The 13112-nt window shown below is 39.8% G+C and overlaps 1 protein-coding gene across 1 annotated transcript in view; it reads left to right on the top strand.

Moving 5' to 3' along the window:
• SIM1 (SIM bHLH transcription factor 1) overlaps positions 1-13112 on the top strand; it is a 151365-nt gene that overhangs the window by 80366 nt on the left and 57887 nt on the right. The window contains exon 8 of the mRNA XM_073626994.1: positions 1515-1662. Coding sequence (XP_073483095.1) covers positions 1515-1662 — 148 coding nt within the window. The remainder of the gene's footprint in view (positions 1-1514; positions 1663-13112) is intronic.

Genomic DNA, 13112 nt, shown 5'->3' with positions numbered 1-13112 from the left:
AATGGAATGGTTTAGATCAAAGCATATTCATGTGTTAGAATGCCCCAGTCAAAGTCCAGACTTAAATCCAATTGAGAATCTGTGGCAAGACTTAACAATTGCTGTTCACAGACACTCTCCATCCAATCTGACAGAGCTTGAGCTATATTGCAAAGAAGAATGGGGCAAAAATGTCAGTCTCTAGATGTGCAAAGCTGGTAGAGACATACCCAAAAAGACTTGCAACTGTAATCGCAGCGAAAGGTGGTTCTACAAAGTATTGACCCAGGGGGGCTGAATACAATTGCACGCCACACTTTTCACATATTTATTTGTAAAACATTTTGAAAACCATTTATCATTTTCCTTTCACTTCACAATTATGTGCCACTTTGTGTTAGTCTATCAAATAAAATCCCAATAAAACACATTTACGTTTTTGGTTGTAACATGACAAAATGTTGAACATTTCAAGGGGTATGAATACTTTTTCAAGGCACTCTATCTATCTATCTATCTATCTATCTATCTATCTATCTATCTATCTATCTATCTATCTATCTATCTATCTATCTATCCTCAGATACTGTATCTGGACAGGCATGTTGCTCCTTAGACTATGGCAGACATCTCAAAATTTAAGCTGCCCAAGGAGAAGACTGAGACATGAAGGGATGTTCTAAATATCTTTAAGAGAGTGAATCCAGGTTGCAACATGAATTGTACAAAGAAGCAGTAGCAATCAGACAAAATAAACCTGCCCCATTGCTATTTCTTTGACTGCTCTTATACTGTACATCTTGATTTTGCTTAGTCCCCATAGACAGGTTCTATAACACTTTTAAACACACGTTACAGACCACAAAGTTCTGTTACAGACCACAATGAAATTTATTGCCCCGTACACACTAGTAGTTTTTTTTCATTCAACCCAGCAGAGCTGAACGAAAAAAAAAGCTGACAGCTCAGTAAGAGCTGCTGTACTAACCATCCAATGATCTCCCCTGCTGTTTTATCTTGTTCTGACAGGGAGGCCTCCCCACCAAAACACTCCAGTCAGCGCTCTTAGCCATTGGCTGAGAGCGCTGATCGGGAGCTGTTCGGTAGACCTTTTTTAGTCATGCCCCTTCAACAGAAGCCAGCCAAACGTCCGGCTTCTGTCAGACCAACTCCAGTACGCATGGGCTGAATGTCTGACAGTTTCTCTTGAACCGACAAATGCCGCTTAAGATTAATTTAGTAGCCAAAAATGATCGCAGCCCAGTAGCATAGTACCCATGGGCTATAGAAGAGTAGAAATATAGTATTCTCATGGCTACCTATTACACACTGTCAAAATATTCTGAAACAGGTTAGGATCAAGAGAATTTTCTGCGTTAAAGATGTTATTCCAGCAGATGGGTGTTACTTTGGGTGCCAAAGGTTGTGTGCTTATAGACAATGGAAATAAAGCCCAGAGCATCATGCATCATACAGTAAAGCTCTGTAAACAAATATACTACGCAGCTAACCATGTGTTTCTGTCTATTATACAGTGCTTGTGAAAGGACAAGTTACTACAAAGTACTATCGGTTCCTGGCTAAACACGGAGGATGGGTGTGGGTACAGAGCTACGCTACAATTGTGCACAATAGTAGATCGTCCAGACCACATTGCATCGTCAGTGTGAATTATGTTCTCACGTAAGTAATTTTGGGCATTGCTATTTTCCATTGTGACAGATAAACAGTCATCTCATCTGTAAATACTGCACTGTTGTTGGCAGATATTACTAAGGGAAAACTTCTTTTTGGTTCCTCGTGATTCACACGTTATACATATTAGGATATTTATATGGCACTTAACAAGGACATCTGGTTTTCGTCGGTTCAGTGCAGTCTGAGTGTCTTAATTTCAACCAGATTGGCCAATAAATCCATAAAAATAAAAGTGATGGGATACATGTTTTTAATCTATTGCTTTTTTATCACAAGAGACTGAAGTTAAATGTCATTGATGTGCACTTTTGGCTCATGAGAGAATTGCAGCACTCAGACCTAGATGATTTTCCATGGGAATACAGTATCTGTAATGTAGCAAGATTTCTGCGTAAGGCAAATAAACCACATCTCTGCAGAGCTGTTGTGAGATCCTGTACTTCCAAAAAGGACTATTTGTCTGGCTTGTGAAGAATTAGGCCGTGCCTTCAATATTAGGGACCAAAATACACCTATACATCACCCTAAGAGAATGATAAATGAAATAAAACAGAAAAGTCATAAGAAAACATGTAAATGAATAACATTTGGAATAAGACCAGACATATACCAGTAGCATTATTATAGGCCCCAAATGAACTAAAACATTTGATTCAAATGCTAATATGTGAGCATGTATTTTTTTTCCATTACAGGCCTATGCACACAACACATATTGTCGCTATGATGTGATATTACTTTCTCATAAAAAATTAAATATGTGATAGTTGTGGTAATAAGTAATATCTTGAATCAGTAGCTGTCAACTTAGTAAATAAAGGGGGGGGCTAATTGCATAGGGGTGCATAATAGCTTAGTTATAGTCAATTTGCTATCAGTACATTAAATCATGATACACCTAAAAAAAAGGTTCTATTAGTGTCAAACATTATTGTTATGTTAAGTTGACTTTGGCTCTCAGAGGTGCACTAAGGCTCCATACACACTGGGCTTAAAAAAACGTCTGTTCTCTCAGGAGTAATAAATGCTCATATAGAGCATTTTTTGTACAAAGTTTAGACGAGTTTAGTAAGGTTTTACATTTTTTCTGCCTCCAAGCTCCAATCAGAAACGTGAACCAGAAGGGTTTTTTTTCTGCCTCTAAACATTAAACTCAAAATATGCCTCTTAACCACTTCGTTCCCAGGCCAATTCTGACATTTCTCTCCTGTAAAATTCATCATTTTTTTGCTAGAAAATTACATAGAACCCCCAAACATTATATATATATTTTTAGCAAAGACCCTAGAGAATACAATGGCGCTCATTGCAACTTTTTATCTCGCGCAGTATTTGCGCAGCAATTTTTCAAACGCGTTTTTTAAAAAAAAAAAAAACAGTGTCATGCTTCAAAAAAGAAAAAACATATTTTGATCACTTTTATTCCTATTACAAGGAGTGTAAACATCCCTTGTAATAGGGATGTGGCACGATCGGTCCTTTTTACAGTAAGATATGGGGTCAATAAGACCCCACATCTCACCTCTAGGCTGGGAAGCCTAAAAAAAAAAAAAAAAAAAAAAAGATCACCGCTTCGAAGCGGCGCCATTTTTGTTTTTTTTTAATGCAGAGGCCGGGCGTGACGTCATAACATCGCGCCCGGCCTCCGAACGATTATAGAGGCTCCAGCAACCATCTGGTCCACCGGAAATCTATATGATCACCATCCAGGGCTGGCGGATCCTGTGTCCGACTCACCGATGGAAGCGGTGAGTCGGTACAAGCACCGGAGGGCAGCGGGAGGGGGGTCGTCCCTTGCCGCCGCCCGTAAGAACGATCAAGCAGTGGAACAGCCGCTATGATTGTTCTTATGTTGTAGGGAATCGCGGGCTGAAAAAGCCGATATCTGAATGATGTCTGTAGCTACAGTCATCATTCAGATATAGCCCTGCAAAGTCAAGGACATCCCAGGACGCCCTCCCGGCACGAAGTGGCCTAATGTGCATGGACACATATGATAACATTGAGTAGCTTCTACAGGCAGAACACAAAACTCCTGTAGAAGCAATGTTTTTTAAGCCTGTGTGCATGGAGCCTTAAGCCTCGTACACACGATTGAATTGTTGGCCAACAAAAACGTGGAATTTTGCCCGAAGGGCGTTGACTCAAACTTGTCTTGCATACACATGGCTACACAAATGTTGGCCAACAATTACGAACGTAGTGACGAACTAGATGTACTACGTCAGCTCTTTAGCGCCACCCTTTGGGCTCCTTCTGCTAATTTCGTGTTAGTAGAAGTTTGGTGAGTGTTGATTCGCACTTTTCTTTTCGCATTTTTCATTTAGCACTTTTCAGTTTGTTTCTGAATGGCCGTTCATCAACCAGCCATGTTGCGGAATCGGAGGAGATAGCGTGTTATTTATTATTGCCCTTGGAGCTATTGCTTTGACATTATTGTTTTGGTTGAATAATAATGATTTGATTTGGTATATTTTCTATATTTTTGGATGCATAGAATGCATTTTTTGGTTAAGTTCTATTGGCAGATAGCATGTCTAATTTTATTTGTTTTATTTTTTTAATGCACAATAAAAAAATGTGGAGAATAATACTTGGCTATGAGTTTTACTTCAAATGACAGTTTGGGAGTAGACAATTACACTTTAAAAAATACAATGTAAAATTAACAAGGGACACCAACATAGTGGTATCTTTGATCTTAAAAACTATGGGATAATGGTTTTGTGGTAACTTGCCCAAACAAAAAAGCATAATAATATTATTCTTTGAAATAATATTATTATTATTAATAATATTATTATAATAATATTATAATTTGAAAATGCGTTTGCAATAACTCCATCAATGTGACCAGCAAAGCAGCTTCATTATTATCCCATTAAAGAAGAAGAGAATTGTGCGCTGCATTTGGAGATCTCATAATTTGCCACGTCACAAATGTTAATTCTCCATTACAAACGCTAGTTTACAAGACCGACCGCTTCTGGCTCGTCCTTGCTTCTAAGCATGCGTGTTTGTACTTTGGACTTTTGTCCGACGGACTTGTGTACACACGTTCAGAAAATCGGACAACACACATTTGTCCGTGGAAAATGTGAAAACCTGCTAGCCAACATTTGTTGGCGGAAAGTACAACAACAATTGTCCGATGGAGCATACACACGGTCGGATTTACCGCCAACAGCCTGTCATCGAATATTTCCAGTCGGAAAGTCTGATCATGTGTACGCGGCTTTAGAGGCTGAACCAGCTTCAAATAAGGCATCCAGGTGAATCCCAACAATATTGTTGGGATCCTTTCTGGCCCTTGGAGCGGCTCTGCCATGTCAGCTGATAGCGGGCAATAGCCCACTAATAGCTGACTGTGGGTCGTAGGAGAGCAAACGTTAATATACTCCTGTGACCCACAAGAGAAGTATGACCAAAAAAGCTTTAGCCATATTTTCCTTTTAACTTGCTGCTGCCCAGTTGCACTCTAAAAAAGAGTTGTTTGAATTGAGCTACATTGTACTTGATTTACTCCTGTCTGCAGTATTTAAACATCAGACCTAATTTATGCCATCAGGCTGATATTTTATATGTGCAGGATTGCATAACTCCAACATTGACACAGGTTTGCAATCATTAGGTTTCTGCATACAAATGTTTTATGTCTATGCAGTAGATTCAAATGTCAAGAACATCCAATGTATTTGTTGGCACCTAGGAATTAATAGGGAGAGGTGATTTTTTTTTTCTCTGATATAATGAAATGATCAAAAGTTACAGTACTACCTCTATCAGTCACAGCACATGCCTGCATCAGTCACAGAAGCTCCTGCTGTTAGTCACAGCACCTCCCTTATCTGACACAGCACCCACTACTATCAATCAGCCATAGTGCTCCTCTCCAGTCCCTGTTGCAAGTCCCGCTGAGTGCATCTGCTGCCTGCCTCATATTATAGATTCTCTTTATAAGACATCAGACACTGATACCTCTTGTGCCCTCAGCCAGTATAAATCAATACTACCAGATAGCCTATTCTCACTGTAAGTATTTTATACTTAAAGGTTAATGTCATTGCATTACATTTTGAAATACTTACAGTGAGAATAGGCTATCTGATAGTATTGATTTATACTGGCTGAGGGCACAAGAGGCATCAGTGTCTGATGTCTTTATAGAGAGAATCTATAATATGAGGCAGGCAGCAGATGCACTCAGTGGGACTTGCATCAGGGGGAATTTTCAATTAATTTGGTTTTACTAATGTCAATGTTTGAGCTGGGTGAAGCCTGCCTTTCTCAAGAAAGGTGTACTGCACACTGCTGACACATTGACATTACTAAAAAAACCCTCACGTTGCAAGTCCCACTGAGTGCATCTTCTGTTTACTTCATTATATATGTAGCGCTACCCCCAGAAGGGCCACTGTAATATACGGCCTTCTGTCCCACACCAGTGATGGCTCACCCTCACCTGGATCCAAGTAACACCAATACACCGTTGAAACTTTTAGCTGGGCTTTATTAAAACTAGCAATAAGCCCTGAAAAGAGATAAACTGATTAACAGAATACCAATATTAAATGCAATGATATAATACAACTGCTCGGTAAATTAAAACAGGATTGGTGTTCGTTCACTTTAACCGCCAGTGAGAGGCCTTGCCTGAAATGCACTAAGCGAGTGGTGATTGAAACTGTCAGTAGCACAATACAAAAATAATGTTCAACAATTTCCGAAAAGTGATGTTACTGACTATAAGAGCCTATCTAGGTCTTGTAGGTTCTAGATAACCAATGGGAATTCTATTCACATACACACACACACACACACTCAGTCTGCCAGTGTTGGGGCCCTTTAAACCCTGTGTTTGAGTATTCAGACTTTCGTGAAGCAATATTTGTAATCCACAGAATGGAAAGGGGTATCTTCACAAAGTGTCACAGGGTCCACCTTCAGATAGAGCTGCATTAGCGGTAAATAGGACCTAGCAGGATTAAGCAAGATCCACTTACATAAGGATGGCTGATTAGATTAGATGCACTTGATAGATTAGATGCACTTGATAGATCTTCCCACCATTAGATGCACTTGATAGCTCTTCCTTCCAGCAATTGGTAGATTGATCGCTGTCTCAGTCAACTGGATGGCGATGGGAGCAACACAGGCCGTAGAATTCTCCAAACAGGATGAGGATGATGATTGCTGCAGTACTGAAATCTGTCTCTAGATTTCACTGCACTGTTAGCACATCTTCGGTAATCAGGCGAAAAGGGCAGAATACGCTGCAAACTCCTCTCACAGGCTCTGGAAGTGCTCAGGAGACAAAAACATGGGACACTTTTCCCTGTCTGGCTGCCACAATGCCAGTCTGTGTCTCTCCTCCTGTGTCCTCCTCTCTCTCCCCCAGTCACAGCTCTCCTGCGCTGCTATCCAATCCTGTCCTTCCTTGTTTTTGTTGTTAGGGGTGGGCTTCCTTCTTATCTACAGCAGTAACCAATCTGCCTTCAATCCTGCAGCTGTACCCAATAGAGTCTCTCCCGGACTGCTATCAGTTTAGCCAGAATATGCAATGCAATAATGTTTCAGAGGGCAATACCCTGCATATATTACAGAGGCAATACTAAGCCAGTGCTACATATCTATCTATCTATCTATCTATCTATCTATCTATCTATCTATCTATCTATCTATCTATCTATCTATCTTTTCTTAATATATATATATATATATATATATATATATATATATATATATTTAGGCTGGGTTCACACTATTGCGAATTGGATGCGGATTTCCTCGAATCCAATTTGCATTACAGGAGATTGTGACCGGCTCTCAATGGAGCCGTTCACACATCTCTGGAGTGGCTGTGGAGCGAATTGAACAGGAGTCCTGTGCGTCCTGGCTCCCTTTCAGGTCAGAATTCAGGTAAATTTGAGCCTGATTCATCCCTGAAATGGAGGACAGGGATGCACCGGACCCCTGTAGCAAGCCGCATCCGGCATAAGTGTGAACCCAGCCTTAAACAAAATTTAAAAGGCCCTACCCCCTCCACACATATACATGCAAGTTTGGACAAATGTACTGTATGTGCATAAATTACAATAACTATAGGTGTGCGCATGGGGTGTGTCGGGTGTGCGTGGGCACACCCTAATCACCCCAGCCAGCTTCACAGAGTCTTGCACAATATACACTATATTGTACATTACATTCCCCTGCACTATATATGCTATATTGTACAATACATGCTCACGCACTATATACACTATATCGTACATTACATACTTCTCACCAAAGTATTCATTTTCTCAAAAGTTGTTGGTAGTTAAGCAGTCCCTGACTGTTCTAGTGAAGTTCTTCTTTAGGGTAAACTCAAAGTGTTAGCTCTCTGTCTATATTCAGTGTAAGCAGTTTCAGTTGGATTTTTTTTAAAAGATTGTGCTGAGGTTTTTTCATGTCTGTTGGACTTTTGCTTGTGGCACAGCAATCAAAGCATATTTTATGGGTCTAAAGCATATTCCTGATTTATATTCATGATTTCCTATTTAGTGAATAAATTCATACTGTAATCATAAGCTGCAAATAGAAACAGAAATAGAAATGTTAATAGTTTATTTTTATCAATTAACAAATCGGAAAGTAATTGAACAGAATAAAATTCTAATCAAATCAATATCGGGTGTGACCACCCTTTGGCTTCAAAACAGCATCAGTTCTTCAATTCCTCTATATACACTTTTTGAAGGAACTCAGCAGGTAGGTTGTTCCAAACAGAATTAAAGAATTGATGCTGGTTTGAAGGCTAGGGTGGTCACGCAAAATATTGATTTGATTTGATTTGAATTTCACTTCTGTTCAGTTACTTTCCATTTTGTTAATTGATATAAAATAAACTATTAACGAAAGAAAATGTTCGATGGGAGCCTTTTGTAGGAAATTGAACCGTGTGTAGGCTCTATCGGACATTTTCCATCGGAATTTCTGTCACACAAAATTTGAGATCTGGATCTCATATTTTCCGACAACAAAATCCGTTTGCATAAATTCCAATCGTGTGTACACAATTCCGACGCACAAAGTTCCACGCATGCTCGGAATCGAGCAGAAGAGCTGCACTGGCTATTGAACTTCATTTTTCTCGGCCCGTCATACGTGTTGTATGTCACCACGTTCTTGACGTTCGCAATTTTTGACCAACTTTGTGTGACCGTGTGTATGCAAGACAAGTTTGAGCCAACATCCGTCAGAAAAAATCCATGGATTTTCTTGTAGGAATGTCCGATCAATGTCCGATCGTGTGTACGGGGCATTATAGTTCTGAAAACATTCTTAACCACTTCAGCCCCGGAAGATTTGGCTGCTCAATGACCGAGCCATTTTTGCGATACAGTATTGCGTCGCTTTAACTGACAATTGCGCGGTCATGTGACACTGTACCCAAACAAAATTGTGTCCTTTTTTTTCCTACAAATAGAGCTTTTATTACTCTGCAATCTGCTTTCACGAGGTTTATTTGGGGTTGCACTAGACCTAGATTACAAAGGAGAATTCTATCTCTCCCTACAGCAAAGGGGGTGTAGGGACACTGGACCTATATTATTACCACGTTGCAGCAGTGTTAACTAGACTAGTAAACTGGTTCCATCATTCTCTCCTTAAACAATGGGTACACATAGAACAGTCGATTGCCCCTTTTGATCTCCAAGCGCTTCCCTGGCTGGATATCTCTGTCCGTGATCCGCTTTCTTCTTTATCTTTTTTTTACAGCACATTTACTGCATATTTGGGATAAATTGCAAACCCAATTAGGACTTTCTCCTAAAGTGGGATTAATGACACCCCTGTTAGGTGACCAAGAGTTCCCTCCGACAGCGGCACAGAGATATTTCTTCTTATGGAGTAAGGAGTCAAATCGTCGAATATCTCAAATACTTTGCCAGGGAACTCTTCCATTGCTATCAAATTTGATTCCTATACAGCTGCAATCAATTAGACACTGGCTGGAATATCGGCTACTATCGTCTTTTCTTTTCTCCTTTCCTTCCTGGGATGTATTTAATAGAGAGCCAGATACCTTTGAGTCTCTTCTCTTACAAGATATTATACCAGAGCACATTCTGTCTGCAGTGTATAGGGTTCTTATTCTTAGACTCTGTCCATGCCTCCCAGAGTTTACAAATAAGTGGAATATGGACCTGAACATCCAAATTAAATCAGAGGAATGGGAAAAAGCGTTTATCCTTACACATAGTATGTCATCAGCAACTAAGGCACATGAGACGAATTTCAAGCTTCTTTCTCATTGGTATAGATGCCCGCTGTTGCTTCACCTGATATATCCAAATGTCTCAGACCTTTGTTGGCACTGTCACACATCATTTTTGGCATATGATACCCCAGCTTCATACTCGTGCAACTGGGGTAACTATTCCCAACATGCCACAAATTACTTTGCTATCTATTTTACCCGGCTCGTATAAAAGCATTAAAAAAGGCCTTTTAAGGCATTGATTGACAACTGCAAGAGCAGTTATACCGCGCCATTGGCAGTCGGCGTATGCTCCATGGTTGATTGAGTGGGTTTCAGAGATAGACCATATTGAGATGATGGAGACTCTTCTGTCACAGGAATTGGACACCTATGAACAACGTTGCCAAATTTGGCTCCCTTGGAAGGTGCTAAGGGAATCCTTTGAACTGTGGAATCTATATATGGGTTTTACGGTAGGACATGAAGTTGGTTCAGAGCTGGGTTGAGCGAGGTGATTTTGGTCTGTGTAGCTATTTCTTGTAGTTTTATTTATATTTTATTATTATTATTTTTTTTTTTTGTAATTTCCCCCCACCCCTCCTTCTTTTTTTTTTTTGTGTTTGTTTAGTGTTGTTGTGTTTTGTGTGATATACCTAACACCACTGTGTGAGTTGAAGACAGGGAGTAGGAAACTATATATTTTATCTAGTTGGACAAAGGAAGATAAGGCAGGGTTTTTTCTTAGGGTTTAAAAATCTGAATGGTCTAAAGCAGGGATATGCAATTAGCGGACCTCCAGCTGTTGCAGAACTACAAGTCCCATTAGGCATAGCAAGACTCTGACAGCCACAAGCATGACACCCAGAGGCAGAGGCATGATGGGACTTGTAGTTTTGCAACAGCTGGAAGTCCGCTAATTGCATATCCCTGGTCTAAAGTATCACCATGTGTTTTTTTATAGCATATGAGTTTATTGATGAGTAGACTTTCCCTAGTGTTATTTCCTATATATATTTTTTCTCTCTCCCTCTTTGTAGGGGCTCCCGCAGGGTGTTGGCATATGATTATATGTAATATGTCCTATGTTTATACATTATTGTAATGTGGTATGTTTTTTATCATTACCTATAGTATATGGATAATGTTTTTGTTATGTAAATTTAAAATTTTCAATAAAATCAGAGTTCAGAACAAATAGAGCTTTCTTTTGGTGGTATTTGATCACCTCTGCGGTTTTTATTTTTTGTGCTATAAACAAGAGAAGAGCGTCAATTTTGAAAAAAAACACAATATCTTTTACTGTTTGCTATAATAAATATCCCACATTAAAAAAAAAAAAAAAAAACATTTTTTCCTCAGTTAAGGCCGATATGTATTCTTCTACATATTTTTGGTAAAAAAAAAAATCACAATTAAAGTATATTGATTGGTTTGCGCAAAAGTTATAGCGTCTACAAAATAGGGGATAGATTTATGGCATTTTTATTATTTTTTTTTTACTAGTAATGGCGGCGATCTGCAATTTTTATCGGGACTGCGATATTGCGGCAGACAAATTGGACACTTTTGACACATTTTTTGGACCATTGACAATTATACAGTGATCAGTGCTATAAAAATGCACTGATTACTGTATAAATGTCACTGGTAGGGAAGGGGTTAACACTAGGGGGGCGATCAAGGGGTTAACTGTGTTCCTTCACTGTGTTTTAACTGTAGGGGGGTGGGACTGTCCAGGAGGAGAGAGAGAACGGTGTTCATACTTAGTACGAACACACGATCTGTCTCTACCCCCCTGAAAGAACCGGGATTTGTGTGTTTACACACACAGATCTCGGTTCTCACTCTGTCACGAGCGATCATGGGTGCCCGGCAGTCATCGTGCCCGCCGGGCACTCGCATCGGCTCCGGGAACAAGCTGTGGGCGTGAGCGCGCCCCTAATGGCCAAAAGGAAAAGCGACGTAATGTAACGTCTATTTGCCCAGCCGAGTCAATCTGCCGCAGTAAAACTAACTCCTAATGCTTTGTTCTATCGAAAGATAGGTTGGAGTCAGTTAAAGAAGGGGAGGATCAGAGAAGACAGGATCACACAGCCTTTATACACAATGTAGGGGATTAACCCTTAGGCTCCACAGTGAGTAGCAAGCATACTTTACTGCATATACACACTGATTTTACTCTTGTGGGTTTAGTAACACTTTAACCACTTCAGCACTGGAGGTTTTACCCCCTTAATGACCAGTGCATTTTTTGCCAAAAGGCACTGCATCACTTTAACTGACAATTGCACGATCGTGCGACGCTATACCCAAACAAAATTGACGTCCTTTTTTTCCCATAAATAGAGCTTTCTTTTGGTGGTATTTGATCACCTCTGCAGTTTTTATTTTTTGCGCTATACACAAAAAAAGCGACAATTTTGAAAAATTTTTTTTTACTTTCTGCTATAATACATATTCAGAAAAAATATATAAATAAAATAATTTATTAATCAGTTTAGGCTGATATATATTCTTCTACTTATTTTTGGTAAAAAAAAAAACGCAATAGGCATATATTGACTGGTTTGCACAAAAGTTATCGCGACTACAAACTACGGGATCGATTTAGAGACTTATATTTTTTTTATTGTTTTTACTAGTAATGGCAGTAATCTGCAATTTTTAGTGGGACTGCAACATTGCGGTGGACAAATCTGACCCCAAATTACACTTTTTGGGGACAAGTGACATTATTACATTGATCAGTGCTATAAAAATGCACTGATTAATGTAAAAATGACACTGGAAGGGAAGGCGTTAACACTAGGGGGCAATCAAGGGGTTAAGTGTGTTCCCTCAGTGTATTCTAACTGTAGGGGGGATGGGCTTACTGAAACATGACAGAGATCACTGCTCCCGATCACTGGGAGCAGTACATCCCTGTCATGTCATAGGCAGAACGGGGAACTTCCTTGTTTACATAGGCAGTTCCCCATTCTGCCTCTCCTAGCCACGATTGCAGGCCTGCTTTTACAAACTAGTGTACAGGTACACAGTTTGCACAGGAGTGCCATTCTGCCAGTGTATATTGGCATGAGCCGGTGGGCAAGTGGTTCATTTGCTGCATTTTTTGACACCTGCCAAAAGGCCGGTACACACTGGCAGAATGTCGGGAAACATTTGTCAGTACAAAAAATATTGGCCGACA

The sequence above is a fragment of the Aquarana catesbeiana genome, linkage group LG04, assembly GCF_042186555.1.
Source record: "Aquarana catesbeiana isolate 2022-GZ linkage group LG04, ASM4218655v1, whole genome shotgun sequence".
NCBI lineage: Eukaryota > Metazoa > Chordata > Amphibia > Anura > Ranidae > Aquarana > Aquarana catesbeiana.
Note: the sequence above shows the minus strand (reverse complement) of the source record. Positions and strands in the feature narration are given on the sequence as shown.